The 24,455-nt window shown below is 40.3% G+C and overlaps 1 protein-coding gene across 1 annotated transcript in view; it reads right to left on the bottom strand.

Annotated features, from left to right (window-relative positions):
• The window catches only part of TOX (thymocyte selection associated high mobility group box), a 284,951-nt gene that overhangs the window by 99,069 nt on the left and 161,427 nt on the right, over positions 1-24,455 (bottom strand). The window contains exon 3 of the mRNA XM_040433308.1: positions 13,352-13,594. Within this exon, the coding sequence (XP_040289242.1) occupies positions 13,352-13,594 (243 nt within the window). The remainder of the gene's footprint in view (positions 1-13,351; positions 13,595-24,455) is intronic.

Here is a 24,455-nt window from a genome sequence, read left to right as displayed (position 1 = left end):
TCAACCCAATAGAGCATCTTTGGGATGTGGTGGAACGGGAGCTTCGTGCCCTGGATGTGCATCCCTCAAATCTCCATCAACTGCAAGATGCTATCCTATCAATATGGGCCAACATTTCTGAAGAATGCTATCAGCACCTTGTTGAATCAATGCCACGTAGAATTTAGGCAGTTCTGAAGGCAATAGGGGGTCCAACACCGTATTAGTATGGTGTTCCTAATAATTCTTTAGGTGAGTGTATAACAGACAGGAATATCTGCTGGAAACTGTGGATCACTTTCTATGATGAGGACAGGCGCTTCTTTAGGGTTCTGTACAGCACACAACGTGCCAAAAAATAAAATAAAATAAATGTGGCCATCCTCACCTGGTTTCCAAAGGAGCAGCTCATCCTGGCGCAGACAGAGGGCAGTACAGAACACCTAGTACCGCACTGTACTGTAAAGAGATGAAACTAGACAGCCAATACAGGTGTTTTTTGCCAGAGAAATGACCACATTGATTGGTTGGATCTGAGTCTGTGGCATTGTATGTTGAGTCTAGTTTCAACTTACAATGTGCCAGGAAAGACCACTGTATGTTGAAAATATTGCATCCTGAGACCATTGTATCTTGAGGGATCACTGGAATATTGTATCAATGGTGACATAGGATGCCATCAGTACAACATTTATCAGGAATGTTCCTATTATAAGCTATAAAAAAATGGTAGCCTTGGATTTTCATCACTTGAAAACACTGAGCTTTGGTCTCATTTTTGGTTCCGACGAATGACTTATAATTCTTTATTATTTGCAAGTTTAACCATTTCCAAACTTGGCCATTTACCCCCTTACTGCCCAGGCCAAATTTAGCAAATCTGACATGTGTCACTTTATGTGGTAATAACTTTGAGTCAATATGTTTTACCTTTACTTAAAAAATTCACTGTTTTCAAAATTTTAATCTCTCTGCTTTTAAGACAGATAGTGATGCCTCATAAAATAATTATTAATTAACATTCCCCATATGTCTACTTTATGTCGGCATCATTTTAGTAATGTAATTTTATTTTTTTAGGATGCTAGAAGGTTTAGAATTTTAGAAGCAATTTTTGTAATTTTTAAGAAAATTTCCAAAGTCATCTTTTTTAAGGACCAGTTCAGTTCTAAAGTCACTTTGTGGGGCTTACATAATAGAACCAACCAATAAATGACCCCATTTTAGAAATGACACCCCTCAAACTATTCAAAACTTGTTTTAGAAATGTTATTAACCCTTTAGGTATTCCACAGGAATTAAAGCAAAATAGAGGTGAAATTTCAAAATGTCACGTTTTTTTGCAGATTTTCCATTTTAATAAAAAGAAATTCCTGGAACACATCAAGGGTTAACAACAAAACAAACCTCAATATTTATTACCTTGATTATGCAGTTTGCAGAAACACCCAATATGTGGTTGTATACCGCTATTTGGGCACCTGCAGGGCACAGAAGGCAAGCAGCGCCATATGGTTTTTGGAGGACAGATTTTGCTGGAATGGTCTTTGGGCACCATGTTGCATTTGAAGAGGCCCTGAGGTAACCACACAGTGAAAACCCCCAAAAAGTGACCACATTTTGTAAACTACACCACCCAAGGAATTTTTAAGGGGCGTAGCGAGCACTTCACTCAACAGCAGATTCATATCATTTTTAATACTTTTACAAACTTTCTTTTTCACAAAAGATAACAGGAGAATATTCCCCCCAATTTGCTACCCACTCTCTCCTGAATACAGTAACACCCCAATTGTGGTCGTAAACTGTTATTCAGGGATACACCAGGGCTCAGAAAAGAGGGAGCGGCATCTGGATTTTCTAACATGGAATTTTTGGTCATGGTTTTTAAGAGCAATAACATTTTTATTTTTGTTTAATGAGCTGCGTGAGGGCTTATTTTGTGAGACAGTCCTCTTGCACACGACTGTATGGCTTTTTCAGTATTTTGCGGTCCGCACATAACGGATACGCAAAAAATACAGATGATGTCCGTGTGCATTCCGTTTTTTGCGGAACAGCTGGCCCCTGATAGAACAGTACTATTTTGTCCGTTGAACGGAACGGAAAAACGGAAATGGAAGGCATACGGGGTACCTTCCATTTTTTTGGGGCGGATTTATTGAAATGAATGGTTCCGTATACGGAACGCAAAAAACGGAACAGAAACGGAAAAGAAAACGTTTGTGTGCAAGCGGCCACAAGCTGTAGCTTTTATTAGCACCATTTTGGCATACATTTGGATTTCTGGTTGCTTTTTATCTCATTTTTGGGAGGTGAAGTCACAAAAAAAGCTGCTTGGTGTCATTTTTAAAATTTTTATATAGATCCGGTCATTACGGACGCAACAATACCAAATATGTTTAGTTTTTTATGTTTTATTTTTACGTTTTACACAATAAAAACATTTTTAGAACAAAAAATATCTAATGTATATATATTTTTCATTTTTATGGCTATGGTCTTGTGGGGGGGCTTGTTTTTTGCGGGATGAGGTGAAATTTTTATTGATACCATTTTGGGGTACATAGGACTTTTTGATTGATTGATATTGTTTTTTGTGAGGTGACTAAAAAAAACTGTAATTTTTTTTTTTACACCATTCACTTGTTGGCGTAGATCATGTGATATTTTTGTAGAGCCAATCGTTACAGACGTGGCGATACCAAATATGTCTTTTTTTTATTTCTTTTTTTTACACATTTTACACAATAAAAGCATTTTTTGTAATTTTCATAGAGCCATTTTTTTTTTTTTTTGGCTATGATCTTGTGTGGAGGCTCATTCTTTGCGGGATGAGGTGACGTTTTTATTGCTACCATTTTGGGGTAGATACGACTTTTTGATTGATTAATATTATATTTGGCGCAATGTTTATTTATTTCTTTTTTTTTCAGCGTTCCCCTGATTGCTCTCGCCACTGTAACTGCTACTCCCTGCTGCTAATCCCCCTACTGCCACTTCTATTAGCCCTACTGCCACTACCATTACCTCTATACAGCCGTCACTACTACTACCCATTAATAGCCGAACACACATCTACTAGCTTGTTGCAGAGGTAGCAGTCAATACCGGGCCCAGGAGCTTGCGGGGATCCAAAGACCCTTGTGCCTCATAAGAAGACACCGGTATTATAAAAAGTGCACGCTGGGAGGGCTCTGTTAATAGATTTTGGGGCCCAGAATCTTCAAGTTACACCTATGGCTGGAGGGAAGGGTTAGGTCAAGAATTTAGCATGGGGGGGGGGTGCCATTCCAATTTTTGAACTCAGGCTGCAGGATGGCTATGTGCTCCCCTGCCTCTTTGCACAAAGCACTGAGGGAAGGGGGGCCAAGCTGAACTCTTGCACCAGGGCCCATGAGCTTTTAGCTACTCCCCTGCATTTATCCATAGCTATATAAATCAGTGTCACTCTGACATTATTTGCTATTGCTTTCATTACGTTCAAGAGCTCAAAAGAGGGTGGAAAAGAAAACAAAAAAATGTAGTAACATTTTTTAAATAACCAAAAGAGGAGAACTAGGATATCCCAGAGTGTCATACACCAATACTCAGGCCAATTGGAGCATATTTGATTTGTATAGAATCGATTTAGACAAATTTAATAAAACATTTTTTTTTAACTAATCGGACGCAAAATGAATTTTAAGAAATTCGCTCACTTCTAGGCTAAAATAAATTGTACTATGCAAGAAAATGAGCCTTATAAGTCGCAACGAATTTCCTCTGCCTTAAGTCGCACCTATCCTCCATGATTCAACTAGCATCTTTACAATTGTATTATTCCTTCGTCAATGCTGAGTGATCTTCCCAGAATAATTCATTTTAGCATAATAATTTAAGGCTAAAGGCAAGGATTTATTTCCACCTCTAGAGCACAATATGTTTGCATATACTTAGCCTAAAATACCGCTATTGAATTAATTGCTCTGTAAAATTAAAAAAAATAGGCGATCACATTTCTAAAATAATATATTTGAAGCTACATTGTGTGACAAATAAACCAGATGAACGATATAATTTATCAGAGCAGAAAGAGAAAAGCTAAACGTGACCCACCTAGCAGGAGGTCACAACCAATAACCATTTGTGAAGATGAAAATGGCCTGACTGAAACATAAAATGCAAATGACTGTTTTTTAGAGATTTGGATTGAAGATTACAATTCAGTCGAAACATACGTAATTGTAGCTCGGGTACACAATATACATATGTGAATTGAATTGTTTAGACCTTATTTCTATTTGTTTCTTTGCTTGTTGTACTATTGTGTGTACTATTAATACTAGTACTATACAGAAGGTACATGGATATAACTACTGACAAAGAAAGAGGAAGGAAGGGAAAAGAGAACAGCATAGTCTCTGTGTATAATATGGATGGCTAATGTTGAAACTGCTTATCAGTTACAGTTGAAAGAGCAGCTCTGGAATACAAGCTGCTGCTATAATGTCCTTCTGGTCAGGTTAGGAAGATGGGTTTACAACATTCACATAACATTGTACATTTCCAGTATGATTATATTGTTGCAATTTTGTGCTCTCAAATATACATATACTGCCTAATTCTATTTGTGCTCCTGTTAAATTCTCTTTAGATTTGAAGTCATACTCTGAACAAGCCAATCTAAAACTAAAATGTTGTTTTTAGCCAGTTGGATGTACAATAGTTTCTGTATTTGTTTAGTTTATGGGTAGATGACTTGTCATTTTTTTCTGTCTGGTATCATGCAGAATTAATGGTTCCTTTAATCAAGTCATCCAACAAGAAACCATTCCCACCATCATAATGACACTATCAAGTATGACCATTGGTAGAATACATCAATTCAGTTTAACAGGACTGAGCTGGAGGGGATTCAAATGAGCTCCTAACAAGCTCTGCCTCTAATGCCACCAGACATAAGGCAGCTATCCTATAAGTCCATGTTCGACCCTAATAGGCCTTGAGACATGACTTGGATAATAAATAAGCCAGCACCTCATCTGCAGACAGCTGTTTCGGGGTAATTGCCCCTCATCAGTGCAGAGCAGAGAGAACTGGCTTAAAGGGGTTATCCCATCTTAGACAATGGGGGCATATCGCTAGGATATGCCCCCATTGTCTGATAGGTGCGGGTCCCAATTCTGGGACCCGCACCTACAAGAACAGAGCTGGGGAGAGTTGTGGCTGGAGGACCCCGGGATTCCCGAGGTCCATCCACCACCGGGCGCAGCTCCCCGCCTCTCCTATTGATTTGAATGGGAGTGCACTGTGCATGTGCAGCCACCGCTCCCATTAATTTCTATGTGCTCGGCTATTTTTGGCGGCTCCATAGAAAGGAATGCAGGGCGGCTGCGCTGCGTTCTCCTTGTAGGTGCGGGTCCCAGTGGTGGGACCCGCACCTATCAGACAATGTGGGCATATCCTTCGCGGATTGTCTAAGATGGGATAACCTCTTTAACTGGGTGAGAGGCCAAGTCAGGATTTAGGGGGTTCAGGGGTACCATCTCTCATTGGGGAGAGAGCGCCTTAGTCGGCGTGAGGAGATTTGCTGGTTTCAGTGGTCTGCCACTACTGAGCTGTCCCTGTCCTTCCCCGCCTGCTGATGATAACTGACAGATTTCTTTCTTATGCATACCAGGGAAGAAACCTGACAATAGTCATTTGTAGGCCGGGTAAGATGGGGGCAGCAAGCCTCATCGGACTCATCTCCCAAGCAGTGCTGGCAGGTTTCAGCATATCAGCCTTGGTAATTTCTAGACATAATATTACATCTGAAACAAAGAGAGCAAGTTTGTGCAGCTAGAAAATTATTATCCATATGCCATGTACCCATACACAGGCATCCATGGTGCAAAATCGATACAGTTGAAGAAAGCAAACAATAACAATGCATAATCTAGTAATGAAGTAACTAGTGAAATAATGTAATTCTACAATTATTTCCAAAATGTATTCCATAACATCCTAAACTATCTGGTCCTATAATCTCTCTCTCTCTCTGTGTATATATATATATTAAAGTTCCTTGCCTTGGGGTCATGGGTTCCAATCTGATCATCTTCTGCAAGGATATTATCCAAACACACTGTTCGGCGGACAGCTATCTCTTCCAAATCCCTCCTGACTCCCCCATACACATACAAGTTTGGTCCTGCCGAATGTGTATGTGTTTTCAGTGGGAAGAGAGAAAGGGACTGAAGAAAGGGACAACAAACAGGTCAGGCAAAAAAAAATATTTTCTCCCAATCCCTCTCTACCCCAAAATCATTTGTCAGGGGAGAGTCGGCAGCTTCCGATATATATTAGGTTGTTGGCTGAACCTGCTTTCGGCCAATAATACACTAATGTGTATGGGAGCCTTTGGCTGCATTTGGAGATTCAATTATGATCTACAATGGGGTTGGGAACTGATATGAATGAATATATTATCTGTATTTCACTGCAGAATTTATATAGAAATAGGAAATAAAAATAAATACAAAAATAACATTTACAAGAGATGACAAGACTGTGATATCTAGATATCCAAGTCTCGGAATCTGGAATATAAAATGAAGAAATCTTTGGTTAAGTTCTTGGGAAAATGTATAATTATGATTTGAAGTTTGTTTTTATTACCGGTTTAGTTTAAAAGGTCGTAAAAACATTAGAAGAGGAATGTGATATAAAATATTCCCTGATCCTATGCACTGTGAAATATGTTATTTTCATCCATGACATTAGAACAGAGCAGGGAGTTAGTTTCTACAGTCTAGTTATCAGCAATTGTGGTTTGTGCCAATTAAGTTTATAACTAACTTTCTAAACTAAACTCTCTCATATTTGATACATAATAATATTCATTTTAACACATTTTAACAAATTGATCACCAATTAAATGACTTTGTCATTTATTTCATTCAATCAATTGTCACACATTGGTTTAACGTATTTATTGCCTAAATCATACTGCATTAATTCTTTAGCTCAGGTGTCATTTTGGTTCAGGGGCTTGACATGGCTATTACAGAATGTTATCTATTATCTTTTAGCCATCTACTCTCTTCAACATGTTCTTCCTGCTACAGTCCAGATTAATTGTCTACTAACCAAGAATGATTAGGGCAATAAACAAAGTCAGGAAAGCACCCCAGCCTAACATATTATTTAGCTGAAACAGATTTTTATAAGATCGTTCCATGACTAAGGCCTCATGCACACGACCGTTGTTGTGTTCCGTAAAATTGGGTTCCGTTGTTCCGTGATCCGTTTTTGCTTCCGTGTGTCTTCCTTTATTTTTGGAGGATCACCAGACATAAAGGAAAGTTAAAAAAAATCTAAGACAGGCTTGCCATGCAAATGATAGGAAAAAAACGGATGCGGATGACAATCTTGTGTGCCTCCGTGTTTTTTAGCGGTCCCAATGACTTGAATGGGTCCGTGAACCGTTTTCCGTGAAAATAATAGGACAGGTTATATTTTTTTAACGGACTTGAACCACGGATCACGGACGCGGATGACAAACGGTGCATTAGCCGAGTTTTCAATGGACCCATTGAAAGTCAATGGGTCCGCAGAAAATCACAAAAAACTGTGCAACGGACACGGAATAAAACAACGGTCGTGTGCATGAGGCCTAACTCAGAAGGTTTAACATAAATTTTAAGTGTAAGGTCCCTTTTGCACTGACTGTTCTTAGGTATCAATCTTTAGCATTTATCAGTATTGAATAATTATAAAATTTAGGAGGCATTAAAAGCGTGCACCTGCAAACAGGTTGTGGTGTTTGTCAGTGCTCCTCATGGCTTCACTCAAGTGAGACACTATTGGGCCTTTATAGGGCATGGAGAAGCCATCAGGAGCCAAATGTGGACAATGTTCTGAAGAGTGCCACACTGTATACTGATCAGTGGGATTCTCAGAGCCCTGACCAGTATCATAATAACATTTTTATAATTGACCCAGATTACCCCAAACACTACATATGTTTGCTCTGATGTCTATTTTTCATGTTAGGGCTTTCTCTCCCTTGTTCACTGCATCCTGTTAGGATGTTTACATGCAGAACTTCCTGTATTCTTTTTTAAATGAACCCAGCAGGCTTTGCTCTGTAATGGGCTTGCTCAACCAGCCACACTGACCCCACCGCAGTAGTCACATCCCCTACTCCTCTCCTCTCCATGTTAGTAAGGCTCAGCAAGCACCCACCAGGAAGGAGAAAGCAAGGATGCAGTGATGCTGAGAACAGCTGAAAGAAAGCACCGATATAAAAAAAACTGGTATATGGGATTAAAAATATGCAGTGTTTGGTGTACTATATAACCAGACGACTCCTTTAAGACTTTAATGTGTTAAAGGGAGTCTGTCACCACATTTGAGCCTATTAGACAGATCCAATAGCGTTAATAGTGCCACCCAGAAGTTTAAAACGGTACCTTTGTTGCATATACCGGAGTCTTGTTTGAGCCAAAAATGAACTTTGTAGGTTCTGTAAATGCGCCGTCTCAAGTGCCCAGGGCGGTCTCTCAATCTTCCGAGCCCAAGACCGGACCTCCCCAACGGCTCATAACCCCGCCCTCCTTGTGCCTCTGCCCGCCCGTTTACACTCCTCCTCTCTCCTGCGGCGCAGTGGAAAAGGAGAGAGGAGGAGTGTAAACGGGCGGACAGAGGCACAAGGAGGGCGGGGTTATGAGCCGTTGGGGAGGTCCGGTCTTGGGCTCGGAAGATTGAGACGCCGCCCTGGGCACTTGAGACGGCGCATTTACAGAACCTACAAAGTTCATTTTTGGCTCAAACAAGACTCCGGTATATGCAACAAAGGTACCGTTTTAAACTTCTGGGTGGCACTATTAACGCTATTGGATCTGTCTAATAGGCTCAAATGTGGTGACAGACTCCCTTTAAAGAATTGATCAAGTTTAATAAACCTTTCTTGAACAATCTTTTTTTTCAGAGCACCTCTCTTGGATCTAAATTTCAAAGTTATGTTACTAGTTTACTCAATTATTTCTCCTTTTAATTTTAGATTCAATTATCATATAAGACTTCATAATAAATAAAAAGAATATAGATGATTCTAAAGGGTTCACAAACTTTCATCCGTTTCAACTTTCAAATGCAAGTTTAAAAGCATCAGACCCAGGAACCCATAAAGACCGTGAATGACAAATTCGAACAACTATGACCAAAGATGCACAAGGAATCAGCAGAATGACTATTTATGTTTCAGATGTCATATCAGATTTTTCTTTGTACAAACTTATTGACTAGAATGGAATAATTTCAAAAATAAAAGGCTTGACTGATAAAGCTATGATAAATTGTGCAAAGAATATCTAATTATTCATTGCCTTTATCCCCCTGTCACATTGTTTAAAAGCATTTCTTTTTACACAATGTGACATCCATTTCATTTCAGACTAATGCTTGCGTTATTTGATATTGAAGTAATTAGACTTGACATCATCTATTCTTTACTGTCCTAAAAGAACTTCCAGACGGGTCTGCTGTTATGTTTTATGCATTACAGGAGCAAAATGCCACAATATTTTGGGAATATTTCTTCAGAAACCAGTAATCAAATTGTTTGTAATCAAATTTTCTGCTGAGCTTTGAAAGCTACATTATTCAATATGCTACTGATTCTTTTCTGTAATAGCTGCATACTGTATTAGAAATGCATGCTGCTTTAATACATCTCCATTTGCTGATTTACAGCATTCCCTATGGACCCACGGAAAAAAAATTGCTTTCCTTCCATAGGCATTGCATGAAACATATGTATGTGCTGCTTGTCAAAACAGTGATATTTGAGTACAAAGAAAATCAGTGCTGTCAGAGGAAAAACACAGCAATTAAAATACTCGCTTCAGTTCTTTGTTTTCTAGCCTATTTGCATCATGGGAAAATGGCATGGGTTTGTCTTGAATAATAAACAAAACAACCTATTTCTATTATATATTTATGTAACATAATAATTCTTCAAGGCAACATTTTGAATTTGAATATAATAATGTTACTACATTTGATACATTGTATCATTGACTATTAACGATAGTGAAATTTAAAGGGACTGTCCAGGAACAAAAAGGTATGTGTTTCTTCAAGTGGCGTCCCTCCTGTTTATGGGCTGGGACAGGCTCAAATGCAATACTAGACCAAGTCCAGGGACAGAAGAGGCACTGTTTCTATGAAAATAAAAACAGGCCCCTTTTTCTAAGCCAACATACTTCCTATGAAGTGAAACAGTTGTATCAGTTTGTTTCTACTAGAGTGTAGGGACAGGGATGTTAAACATTTTTGTAATATGCTTTATTATGGAAAGATCTTTGTAGTAGAAAACATGGTGTAAAGAGTCTTCTTAGCAAAGCTCTAATTGAGAGTTGCTAAGGAGAGTCTGTCTTCAGTCTTCAGTTCTACTGAGTGCTGAAGAAGCCTGTGTGTAACATACAGAGGTGTACAGCCTAACTCTTCTCACTACACAGTCTCTAACTATGTACTGTACATATGCCATAACCAGTGGCATACATAGAGAAGTAAGGGCCCCACAGCAAGGATCATACCAGGCCCCTCACATAGGTCAGAAGGGTTTCTGCCCAAACCCTTTTCAATGACCCTTGGGCCATTTTTCCACTGCCTCGTTTGCTAAAAGTTGTTCCTTTAGAGGGTGGAGTCCTGACCAAGTTTTCACCTCCAGTAGAAGAGGAGATAATTCCAACTAAGACTGGGCCCCCTCTTGCTCTGGCCCCCATAGCAGTCGCATGGTCTGCCGCTATGATAGTTACGCCGCTGGCTATAACTATCACTGTCCATCATCCTGTCCATCTGACTTGTTATACACAGACTCTCCTTATCAAGGCTCTATTAGAACGTTGTTAAAGGGAACCTGTCACCGGGATTTTGGGTATAGAGCTGAGGACATGGGTTGCTAGATGGCCACTAGGACATCCGCAATACCCAGTCCCCATAGCTCTGTGTGCTTTTATTGTGTAAAAAAACCTATTTGATATATATGCAAATTAACATGAGATGAGTCCTGTACGTGACTCATCTCAGGGACAGGACTCAGGTTCATTTGCATATGTATCAAATCGTTTTTTTTACACAATAAAAGCACACAGAGCTATGGGGACTGGGTATTGCGGACGTGCTAGCGGCCATCTAGCAACCCATGTCCTCAGCTCTATACACAAAATCCCGGTGACAGGTTCCCTTTAAGAAGACTTTTTACACCATGTTTTCTAATACAAGGAAACATCTTACCCTACACTATGACAGTTACAGTTTAAAGCCACTGCATATAGCTATAGAAAGGCCAGTTGCCAACTGATTTTATAGTGGCCATGAACATTTAAGCTATTTTCCTAATACTCTCTGGCAAATTCATTAGCATTTATGCCAGTTTTCTGCCATACATGATAACTGGAATCTACAGTACTTCAGCTATGATCTGGCATAGCTTTCATTCTAGTTGCATGGACGGTCAGAGGTTGCAGTTAATTTATGATGAGGTGTGTGCCTCATCATAAATGAAGCGCACCCTCTGGCTGCGCAGGGTACATCACGACCGGCATAGAAAAGTTGTCTTCATGGGTCAACCCCTTTTATGCCCCCCCCTTGCCTGGTCTGTAAATTTTGGTGGGCAAACTCCCTTTGTCAGATGTGTGGTTGTGCCATATTCTTTCTATTTTGTTAAAATGGATTGAATGGTGCTCTGTGGGATGTTCAAAGTTTGGAGCCCATTTCTGATCTTTACTCCTCCCCAACTTTGTCTCTGACTTGTATGGAGTGCTTGCAGACTCAGGGGCCGTTAAGAACAGATGTATTTATACATTGTGTGACACTTTGACTGCTCATAGCGAAAGCTTATTCAACTAATTGTGTGACTTCTGAAGTTTATTGGGGGTGAATACTTATGCATCAAGACTTTTAAGTTTTTTCTTTAATTTATATATTTTTTAATACGATTTTTTTTATATTCCACTGTAATAATTTGGAGTATTTTGTCAGGACCATTACATAAAATGTAAATTAAAATCAGTTTTCAGATTGTAATGCAACAAAATGGGTACAACACCAAGGGGGGTGGAAACCTTCAAAAGGCATTGTATATACATTTATACTGTGTATACATAGAGAGGTCTATCTTATTTGGACAAACTATAGCCAATCTATATACTGCCTAAAAATGTTGGCGAACATGTTTAATAGTCAATAAATGTATAGCTTTTACCCAGAAACAGGTTGCTAAGAAACAGCCACATGAAGGCATTGTCAAACTATTTAATCTTTTAATGCAGAAGTGAAACATTAATAACCCAGCTATGAAACAATTTATTATTCTGTAACATATGTTCACATTTCACAGTCATGCTAACAATCATGTGAGAAATGAAGACTGCAAATGAAAAAAAACATCCTCCAAAAGGTGAAAGAATATGGAAATATCCAATGTTATCAATGAGTAGTGTATGTAGTTAGTAACATTTAGCCAAATGTGATCGATTCATGGTATTCTCATATATCCTTTTCCACAAACACATTGAAGGATGTCATCTACTACCTGTCACCTTCCATGTTCTTACAGGCTATGGAGACCTTTAGATCATTTTTTTTATTTAGTTGCATGCATTTTGCGCTATAAAATATTTTTGTAATATGTTTTTCATAAAACATTTGGCCTGTTTGGCTTCTGCAGCTTGCATGTATTCCATACACAGCAGGCTGCAGAATGCCATTCACTAACAAATCGGTCAGACTGACTGACTATCTCATGGCTTGGTCTGCAGTCCCTCTCTCTCTCTTCTCCTGAATGCTCTTCTAGGCTGATTTGTGACCAAACAAAAGTGAAAGGGGCCCAGGACAATAGTTTACAAATAATGTAGCATTCTCCTTTTTCATTTTGAACAGCACATATAATTAACAACTCAAAGCACATTTAAGAACCAATATAATATTATGTTTTCTAACATTAATATAAATTAAAAAAAGCTTTCACTGAATTAGTGATCACTAAATTAAACTAAACAGTGTAGGCCAAGCTCCTGGGCCCCAATGCAAAAATCGATTTTAAACCATCAAACATCATGTATATTTCTAGGGCTGAGAGACCTTTGGGTCCCATTTATACTCCAGGTCCCTGGTAAGACCTCAACCCCTATATTAGGTTTGAAATCACTTATCTCAACAGTAGTTACAAAGAAGATGATTTCTGAATTCACTGGGAAGCCAAACAACCTCTCACTGGTTTTCATTTTAGGTTAAGATAATTAGATTACTGTTGATGGAATTTGTATATGACTTGCTTAACAATCTACAGATGTAATAAATCAGCAGGAAGAACAGTCCATTTCAATAAAACGTCTCTTACCACCGAAAGGGAATTCGAGATTAAAGACCCATCTTGGCTCAGCATGTTTGATACTGTAATCGCTGGCAAATCCAGATTTTGTGGATGAAACTGAAGTAGACGATTCTGGTTCATGGGATGACAAAGGGAGGAGTATCCTGACTCTGCTTCTGACAGAGGTACAAGCATGTGCTCTGGCATTGAAGGGGGTGTAATAGGCGGGATATTAAAGTCTTCATTCTCTAGACTGTGTCCAGGATAGGTCTGGAAAGGGAAAACACCATATATATTTACTCATGTATCATGGCAATCACAAACATACTGCTTTTATTTTCCAAGTAAAGTTATTTTTACTCAGTAAAAGCACAAGTTAAACCCTAATAGATGATGGTGCAGCTCTTTTAGTGTTTTGTTTGGAACGCTATTCCCCCAAAGGCATAACAAAGTCTGGCATTTGTAGAATTTCCATTAGGCACAGTTTTCTCAAGAATCAAAAATCATTTAATAAATTCCTAGGGCCCCATTAAGATTCTTGCAGAGTCGTATTATTGCTGTATATCTTTTTCTCCAGGTCTCTGGAAAACAAATGTAATTTACAAAATCAACATTTGATCAGAAATGCTTTTACCGTACTGGCAAGATACACGCGAAAGTTTTTACAAAAGCATCCCCAATGGTGAGAATTTTAATACTACACAGAATTGATATACACTAGGACCTTTTATGTGAATTGGTTATTATACAGATTTTGCAAGTATTGGATCACTGGGATGTATGAGAGGTTTAAGCAAAATCATTCGGCATTCAGCATTATGAGGTTAAATTACTAAATCTAATGTTTGAACATGGGGAGGTTGTGGCTCAAGCTCCAGGGTGAACGAAAACAAACCTGCTGCCCTTCTGAATTGCTCCAAGTAGCTGTTAAAGGGGTTATCCAAACCCTATAATGCCCCCCAAAATGCCCGGGCACCTCATACAGGTTATACTTACCTGCTCCCCAAAACCCGCGTAGCTCCTGTCTGCACGGCTGCCGCTGCATCTCCAAAACATCCGGTGACGGGAGCCAGTCAACAGCAGGGCGCGACGGGGACAGGGGTCCCTGTCACGGCTTGCTATTGGCTTATCCCTCCCCCCCTCGCCAGATGTTTTGATCCGCACAACGGGGAGATTCAGTGGTGGCCGTGCAGGCATCAGGAGCGACGTGGGTGCGGGGGAGCAGGGTAAGTATAACCTGTATGAGGTGCCCGGGCATTTTGTGGGGCATTTAAAGTTGTCAGAAGATTAATGTATCACTATGCAGGGTAGGATATACTTATAGGCACAGTAGGCATGTGCCTATAGGTGGCCTTGTGGGAAGGGCACTTGCTAAAGGGAAAAATTACACAGGGCTACAATAACTACACCGAACAATGTGTACGCTAATGTAAACTAGGAATATTTACACTATTTATAGTCCCATTGAAATGCCAGGGGGAAACCTATGGAAGGACAAGAGGAAGATTGAAAATGGAGCTAGATGTTGTGAGAAGCACACCACAAATTTTTGCCTTATTTTTAAATATCAGATAAAAATGTTAAATCCAAAGAGGAATTCAGATACAGCCTACAAAATGGATGGATTCTAAGGCGCCACCAGTCTGTGCTTACAGGATTTTGGGATGTAAATCTGCTACTATCCTGAAAGTATCGCATGTTCAAAAGTGAAATATCTGTAAATAAACAATGAGATTGGTTTCTACATAATAAATTGTAATCAATATGAAGCTGGAACATGACACAGGCTCCTAAACAATGCATTAAAAAGATATCATTCACCTACATACCAAATGATTAATGACTCATGTGCAGCAAACAGAAGAGAAATGTTCAGTTCTCCAAGTATAATTTAGCGGGGATGGACCCACTGTGCCCCTGAATGGCTGTGACTTAGGGATAACCCATGAGGGTATTGTCAAGATGGATTCCTGTACTGGGATCTGGGCTTCACTACAGGGGACATCAGGCCATAACCTCTAGATGTAGTCTCCGTTTAGAAGCTGCTAACCTAGGTGAATCAAAAGACACCAGTGCATTGCATCAAGGGGACAGGTAAAAGCAAAGTCAATGGGCAAGCTGAGGTCAGTACAGGCTGAGTTTATGCAACTTGGTAAACAGGCATTTGTTTGGAGGTCAGATGGAAGTTGCATGGGAGGTCAGAGCACACCTTTGCAGGAGCAGACATGCTAGAAACCTATACCTAAGACACCTTCCTATAAGGGAAACCCTTCTAAATAACCCAGGGAATGGTCCCATTGGCTGGGGACAGATTAGCCCGTGCGAGCACATGAAAGCAGGCAGGGAAGGCGGCGAGCAACCTGCAGGGTGGAGCTTCAGAAAGGTTGTGCATTATGAAGGCCATACCTGCTGGTATATCCTCTCTCCCAGTGGGCATGGCTGCTGGAATACTCACCCTAAGTCTAAGTAAATCACAAACTTATATCTGTAAAGAATAAATCAAGGCAACTGGACTTATTCTTTACAGATATACCATGACCTGGATAAATGAGAACCTTCACAGACAAATCAGAAACTTAGTGTGCTCTATCCTTCTACTGAAATGTAGAAGGTAAGAAGCAAACTCCAATCCTTCTCTGTATCATTTTAAACAAGTGTAGTTCTTATACATGAGGGGTGTACATATGGTTATCCATGTTTTTAACCTTTGGTTTGGGATTGATTAAATATTTCAAAAGGTGTCTGTGGTACACTGCAATGTTCTCAGATTTTAATCAGCAGTGCATGGATGATTTCGAGGAAACACCTGTCATTGGAGAGTGTAGCCCTAAACACCTGGCTATGCCTTCATCCACTGGATAGAAGTAGGATGGACACTCCACGATACCAGCAGAGTACACTAAATTTCTGATTCACTCCATCTGCTCTATTAGTTTGGGTCACAGTCACATCAGTGATGAGTTCATTTTCCATTCCATATTTCTACAAACATTGGAAACCAATCATAGAAGAAGAGATGTTGTCATCCTCCCTTTTCTTGCGGTGTGTTCTTGTTTTGGGTGATAAATGCAGAAAGAGAACAGCCCCCACTGATGGTATTATAAATGCAGCCTAAGTGAAAAATCTATAAAAATTATAAAATCCCTTTACACTGTCAAACACTAAAACTCTTCCAGGCATTCTACTCAACCGTGCATCAATTCCACTTTAAGAAGCTCGCTGGATCTCTCTAATTCATGACAGATTATTGCAAATAGCAAAGGTTTTCCTTTTTTCACAGTGTGTTTTGCCTGCATTTATTCAGCCACATCTGAAGTTATTAAATTAAATAGTTGTGAATATGTAATATACAGTACACCACCGAGCTCATTAAATACATATTTTACTTTGTAGACATTTAAATATTCTGATAATGTGTTTCGCAGAGAACACTTTGAGAAGTTTAAATAGGATGAACCTTATCTTTAATTTCTGAATGGAGTACATTCACAATGAAGTGTCTTTTGTCTCAGCATGACTTAGGCTCGATAGTTTCAGAACATAATGTATTACTGCTGAAACCTGGAGTCCATTACATAAATCATCTCAACTCTCAGCAAGAATTGTCCAACAGTGCCATTGATATGTTTAAGTCAATGATCCTGAAAACAACTTTTTGTCTTACTTCACATGTTCGACAACACGAATAGATCATCTTCATTTAAAAGCACTCAGCGGGCTAATTTATCAAGCCACAGTTATCAAAACCATATTATCTTTTAGGGCACAACTTTCTTTTTATCTCTCTCATCAATTTTACTCATTGTACGGATGGGCTCTTTTTTACACACTGGAGCAGAATCGAGAAAGGAAATGTATATAAACTCAGTTAACCATGTAAGAAGTAGACTCAGACTTTCACAGTCTTCATCACTTTCCCTTACCTGACTCTATATACACTATCCAATGACTTTTCTTACTTTATAAATGTCATGCCAGCAGTCTGTGCCCGCCTCTGCCCTGCTTCCTTCTGCATTTCTTACCGCCACCTTCCTTCTCTGTTCCTGCCCGATGCCAGCAAGTGCTCCTGGCTGCTGGTGTTTTGTGTGTCAAATCTCTTTTTATTGATTTTACAAAATAGAGAAATGTATAGAACAGATAGAAGAGCAAAACACATCATGTAACATTGTTTGCGAATAAAAGTTGCTAGATATCCGCAGCCGCTTCACTAGCTTCATGTGGGCTCTGGCTGCTGGTGTTTTGCAGTGTGATGCAGGCTATGCCTGTGTATGTCTGAGGTCTCTCTTGCTTATTTCTAGGGTGAATGCGCTTGCTCTTAGTCTCTTAAAAGGCCATCGTGCACAGCCAAAATGTTCCCCGGACAATGTCTGGACGTTCAGTCGTATATTATGCAGCCTTTCCAAGGGGAGGGTGCCTGAGCTTTAGGTTCCTTGTCTCTAGTTTGCCAAGTAAAGGTCTGAGTACAAGTGTACCAAATTCCAGCCTGACTACCAATTCTACTCCACATCTCCCATCCTGATCCTTGCCTGTTTTTCCCCATTGCCATCTGCCTTGACCTTGTACTGGTTTCATGGATGTGCAAAAACCCCACCTACCTTGACATTCCGCTAGTTTCCTGACTATGAGTATTGCGTAACTCCTTTGGTGTTTCACACCAGTGTCCCTGACCCCTCACAGGTTAGCTTCCAGCTAGACCAGGACTACTAGGGGCTTGGTTGGTCCCCTGCAGTGAAGTCCAGATCCCTGTACAGGAGTTAAAAGGTGAATACCAGGACAATGCCAAGACAAAGCCCTGAGGTTCACCCAAAAGTCAAACTGGTTAGTTAGCCCAGTGGGCCCACAGCCACTGTCTGTTACAATAAACCCCAATAATAAAAACACTCCAGTAGTCTTGGGTCACTGTTAGGGATGCCTCCCTCACTTGAAAGGGGCTGTGCTGCTACTAGGCCACACGATTGATGTACAGGTCATCACTGGCCTAGGAAAAGCAGAGAGAAGGCTGCGGAGCTCACAGGAGCACCGATGCCTTCTCAAAACAGCTGTTCAGCGGGGATCCTGGGTGTTGGATCCCCACCAATCAGATACTGATGACCTATCCAGAGGATCATCAGTAAAAAAAAATCTCAGAAAACCCTTTAAATCACTCACTTCCCTTCCTACCCAGTAAATATGTGATACATATTAGCACATACAATTTCCTTTTAACTGCTACATCTAGGAAATTTTGTAAACTTTACCTTTCGTATTTCTAATTTCTTCCATAGCTGTCACATTAATTAAATAAGCCTACATTTCACATGCTATGTCATTAATTGTACCTGTCAAGTGTCTATATGGGAAAAGACCTCACTGTTTTCTCAAGCAGAGGTCTACAGATGCAAGGATTGATGTAGACCAGGGATGGTCAACCTGTGTCCCTCCAGCTGTTGTAAAACTACAATTCCCACCATGCCCTTCTATAGGCTTTCCAGGAATTATGGGAGCAGTAGTAGTAGTTTTGCAATAGCTGGAGGTCTGCAGGTTGAGCATGCCTGATGTAGGCTATACCTTTTTATTCTTTACTACTCTTTCATCTCACATACACACTATATGGACAAAAGTATTAATCACTGAATTCATGTATTTCATTCAGTCCCATTGTCACAATTGTACAAAATCCAGAACTGAGCTATGCAGTCTGCCTTTATTTGGAAAAGAATGAGGCATTCTAAAGAGCTCACTGAATTTCAGCATGGTACCAAGATGCCACCACTGCAACAAATCAACAATCAATTGGAAGTGGTATAATCCCGTTCGCTAGCATCGCCGTACATGTACAGCGCTGGAGCGATGTGTAAACATGGCGCCCGCTCGCTCGTGCAGCAGGCGCCATGGCCGGCAGATCTCTGCTGTTTCAAACAGCAGAGACCTGCGGCTAATTACCGTGACCGGCAATAATGCCGATCACGATAATTAAATGCTTTAGATGCCGTGACCAAGTAAGGCCACGGCATCTAAATGAGAAAAAACCTTCCTACCGATGCCTCGTGTGGCCAATTGGGGCATCGGTAGTTGGGCTGAACACTTTCAGCCTCGTAATTTATAGGCTCATATATGAGCAACGAAATCATCAAATTTTTTTAAAAAAAAGTAAAAAAATATATATATATAAAAAAAAAAAATTACCCCCTTTCCGTATAAGGCTACTAGCGATTTTCTTTTCCGGCATAGAGTTTCGTCACAGGGGCTCTATACCGGAAAATAACTGATCAGGCATATCCCCATGCATTCTAAATAGAGAGTAATCCGTTCAGGATGCATTAGGATGTCTTCAGTTCAGTCATTTTGACCGATCAGGCAAAAGAGAAAACCGTAGCATGCTACGGTTTTATCTCCGGCGAAAAGAACTGAAGACTTGCCTGAATGCCGGATCCGGCATTTTTTTCCATAGAAATGTATTAGTGCCGGATCCGGCATTCAAAATACCGGAATGCCGGATCCGTCCTTCCGGTCTGCGCATGCGCAGACCCTATAAAATGAGAAAAAAATAAATACCGGATCCGTTTTTCCTGATGACACCAGAAAAATGTATCCCGTATTGCAAAGCATTTTTCAGACTGATCAGTCTGAAAAATGCCTGATCAGTCAGAAAGAATTACATGCGTTTGCATACAGTTTGCCTGATCAGACAGGCAGTTCAGGCAACGGAACTGCCTGCCGGAATCAAGCAACGCAAGTGTGAAAGTACCCTAATTAAAAATAAATACCTAAATAACAATAAATATAAACATCATGGGTATCACCGCGACCGAAAATGCCCATATTATTAAAATAAAATAAAAATTCCAATACGGGGTCACGGAAAAAAGGGTAAAAATGGCCAATTTGCAATTTTTTCATTGCTTCTCTTACCCCAAAAATTTAATAGAATGTGATCAAATGTGATTTAGGAAGCACAGGAATTCAGCCATGAAGTGGCTGATGTTGTAGAGTTAAAGAGCTAAAGGTACATATTGTATAAGGCTACTGTCACACTTGCGTTTTGGCTTTCCGTTTGTGAGATCCGTCATGGGCTCTCACAAGCGGTCCAAATTGGATCCGTTTTTCCCTACTGCATTCTGAATGGAAAAGTATCCGCTCGGAATGCATCCGTTTGCCTCCGATCAGTCTCCATTCTGTGAAACAAATTTGGGTGGCTCCACGGGTAAGTGAGATAGTTGGGTGCCCCTCTCATTAAATGTAAAATGGGTAAGACGTGTAGATAGGCACAACCAAATATCTGGGTCAATTAGGAATGCAATAACTTAATTCCACATCTATTACTATAAAATACATAAACTAATGCATAAAAAAAGTGTTAAAAAGATTCAATGAGATTCTGTCTCTGGTACGTATTGCAGTTCACCTATATAGGGTAAAAAAGGCATATAACCTAGATGGCAATCAGTAAACAGAGGTCGACCTCCATATGATGTCCAGGAATAAAACAATAACGTATACAATAATGCACTTAGATGATAAAAATCGGTGTATATAGGATCTTAATGTTCGTCCTTCCAAAACAAACAATGGAGTGATCGTATGTATGGCGTTCAAGCACTGTCACGTTCGGTATGTTGACCGAAAGGTCTTATGCTGGAGAGTATGCTGTCAGTAATCCATTTTGTATTTGCCCCAAATTATCAGCAAAAGTGTTTGTTCCAAAGTATCGGCATGAATCAGGGTACTCATGGTTGTTGCGATCTGTGTGGCGTCCCACCTGTGTTCAGCGTGTTCGTCCTTGCTTGCGCAGTAATTCTCATGAAATATCACGAGAGCTGGAGTATTCACCCTGTTGGTTGTGCCGACTTTCAATCCCGGGGTGTGTAAAGCCGTAGACAGCTGTCAGGCGTAATTGATCAAGCTTGTATGAAGAAAATTTTGTAGACAGGATCCTGTTTGTTACTTTACTAATATATTGCTTTACTTTTCTTCCGGAAACACTTGGGTACTTTGTAAATAATTTGTCCAAACAAAACGCATTTTGGAGTATATATACACTGCGTGCAGAATTATTAGGCAAATGAGTATTTTGACCACATCATCCTCTTTATGCATGTTGTCTTACTCCAAGCTGTATAGGCTCGAAAGCCTACTACCAATTAAGCATATTATGTGATGTGCATCTCTGTAATGAGAAGGGGTGTGGTCTAATGACATCCTATATTAGGTGTGCACCCTATATTAGGTGTGCATAATTATTAGGCAACTTCCTTTCCTTTGGCAAAATGGGTCAAAAGAAGGACTTGACAGGCTCAGAAAAGTCAAAAATAGTGAGATATCTTGCAGAGGGATGCAGCACTCTTAAAATTGCAAAGCTTCTGAAGTGTGATCATCGAACAATTAAGCGTTTCATTCAAAATAGTCAACAGGGTCGCAAGAAGCGCGTGGAAAAACCAAGGCGCAAAATAACTGCCCATGAACTGAGAAAAGTCAAGCGTGCAGCTGCCAAGATGCCACTTGCCACCAGTTTGGCCATATTTCAGAGCTGCAACATCACTGGTGCCCAAAAGCACAAGGTGTGCAATACTCAGAGACATGGCCAAGGTAAGAAAGGCTGAAAGACGACCACCACTGAACAAGACACACAAGCTGAAACGTCAAGACTGGGCCAAGAAATATCTCAAGACTGATTTTTCTAAGGTTTTATGGACTGATGAAATGAGAGTGAGTCTTGATGGGCCAGATGGATGGGCCCGTGGCTGGATTGGTAAAGGGCAGAGAGCTCCAGTACGACTCAGATGCCAGCAAGGTGGAGGTGGAGTACTGGTTTGGGCTGGTATCATCAAAGATGAGCTTGTGGGGCCTTTTCGGGTTGAGGATGGAGTCAAGCTCAACTCCCAGTCCTACTGCCAGTTTCTGGAAGACACCTTCTTCAAGCAGTGGTACAGGAAGAAGTCTGCATCCTTCAAGAAAAACATGATTTTCATGCAGGACAATGCTCCATCACACGCGTCCAAGTACTCCACAGCGTGGCTGGCAAGAAAGGGTATAAAAGAAGAAAATCTAATGACATGGCCTCCTTGTTCACCTGATCTGAACCCCATTGAGTACCTGTGGTCCATCATCAAATGTGAGATTTACAAGGAGGGAAAACAGTACACCTCTCTGAACAGTGTCTGGGAGGCTGTGGTTGCTGTTGCACGCAATGTTGATGGTGAACAGATCAAAACACTGACAGAATCCATGGATGGCAGGCTTTTGAGTGTCCTTGCAAAGAAAGGTGGCTATATTGGTCACTGATTTGTTTTTGTTTTGTTTTTGAATGTCAGAAATGTATATTTGTGAATGTTGAGATGTTATATTGGTTTCACTGGTAAAAATAAATAATTGAAATGGGTAAATATTTGTTTTTTGTTAAGTTGCCTAATAATTATGCACAGTAATAGTCACCTGCACACACAGATATCCCCCTAAAATAGCTAAAACTAAAAACAAACTAAAAACTACTTCCAAAAATATTCAGCTTTGATATTAATGAGTTTTTTGGGTTCATTGAGAACATGGTTGTTGTTCAATAATAAAATTAATCCTCAAAAATACAACTTGCCTAATAATTCTGCACTCCCTGTAATTTCTTACTCCTTCTTCAGTGCACCACTGAAGGAGTAAGAAATTATATATACTCCGAAACGCGTTTGGTTTGGACAAATTATTTACAAAGTACCCAAGTGTTTCCGGAAGAAAAGTAAAGCAATATATTAGTAAAGTGATACCCATGATGCAATAACCGCAGAGTAACAAAACTCCTCTGATATTGACATCAACACAAAAACTGTGCACCAGGAGATTCAGCAGATCACCTGCATGCAAGCCTTACCTCACCTGCCTGACTGCATTGTGCCAACTGTAAAGTTTTCTGGAGGAGGGATAATGTTACAAGGTTGTTTTTTCAGGGGTTGGCTTAGGCATTTAAGTTTCAGTGAAATGAACTCTTAATGCTTTTGTATACCAAGAAATGTTGGACAATTGTATGCTTCCAACTTTATGGCATCAGTTTGGAGAAGGAACTTTCCTGTTTCATTATGACTGTGCCCCAGTGGACAAAGCAAGGTCCATGAAGGCATAGTTGAGTGAGTTTGGCATGGGAGAACTTGACTGGCCATACAGAACTCTGACCTGAAGGCCTCTTTCACACGGGCGAGTATTCCGCGCGGATGCAATGCGTGAGTTGAACGCATTGCACCCGCACTGAATCCTGACCCATTCATTTCTATGGGGCTGTGCACACGAGTGGTGATTTTCACGCATCACTTGTGCGTTGCGTGAAAATCGCAGCATGTTCTATATTCTGCATTATTCATGCAACGCTGGCCCCATAGAAGTGAATGGGGCTGCGTGAAAATCGCAAGCATCCGCAAGCAAGTGCGGATGCGGTGCGATTTTCACGCACGGTTGCATGGTTATAAGGGAAAATAATAGCATTCTTAATACAGAATGCACAGTAAAATAGCGCTGGAGGGGTTAAAAAAATAAATTAAAAATTTAACTCACCTTAATCCACTTGCTCGCACAGCCCGGCTTCTCTTTTGTCTCCTTCTTTGCTGATTGCAGGAAAAGGACCTGTGGTGACGTCACTCCGGTCATCACATGGTCCATCACATGATCTTTTACCATGGTGATGGATCATGTGATGACCGGAGTGACGTCACCACAGGTCCTTTTCCTGCAATCAGCAAAGATGAAGACAGAAGAGATGCCGGCTGCGCGAGCAAGTGGATTAAGGGGAGTTAAATTTTTTTATTTTTTTTTGAACCCCTCCAGCCCTATTGTACTATGCATTCTGTATTCAGAATGCTATTATTTTCCCTTATAACCATGTTATAAGGGAAAATAATACAATCTACAAAACACCGATCCCAAGCCCGAACTTCTGTGAAGAAGTTCGGGTTTGGGTACCAAACATGCGCGATTTTTCTCACGCGAGTGCAAAACGCATTACAATGTTTTGCACTCGCGCTGAAAAATTGCGCATGTTCCCGCAACGCACCCGCACCTTTTCCCGCAACGCCCGTGTGATACCAGCCTAACTCCATCTAACACCTCTGGGATGAACTAGAACATAGATTGTGAACAAGGCCCTCTTATCCAGCAGCAGTGTCTGACCTCTCAA

The sequence above is a fragment of the Bufo bufo genome, chromosome 5, assembly GCF_905171765.1.
Source record: "Bufo bufo chromosome 5, aBufBuf1.1, whole genome shotgun sequence".
NCBI classification, from domain to species: Eukaryota; Metazoa; Chordata; class Amphibia; order Anura; family Bufonidae; genus Bufo; species Bufo bufo.
This window is presented reverse-complemented; position numbering and strand designations above follow the sequence as displayed.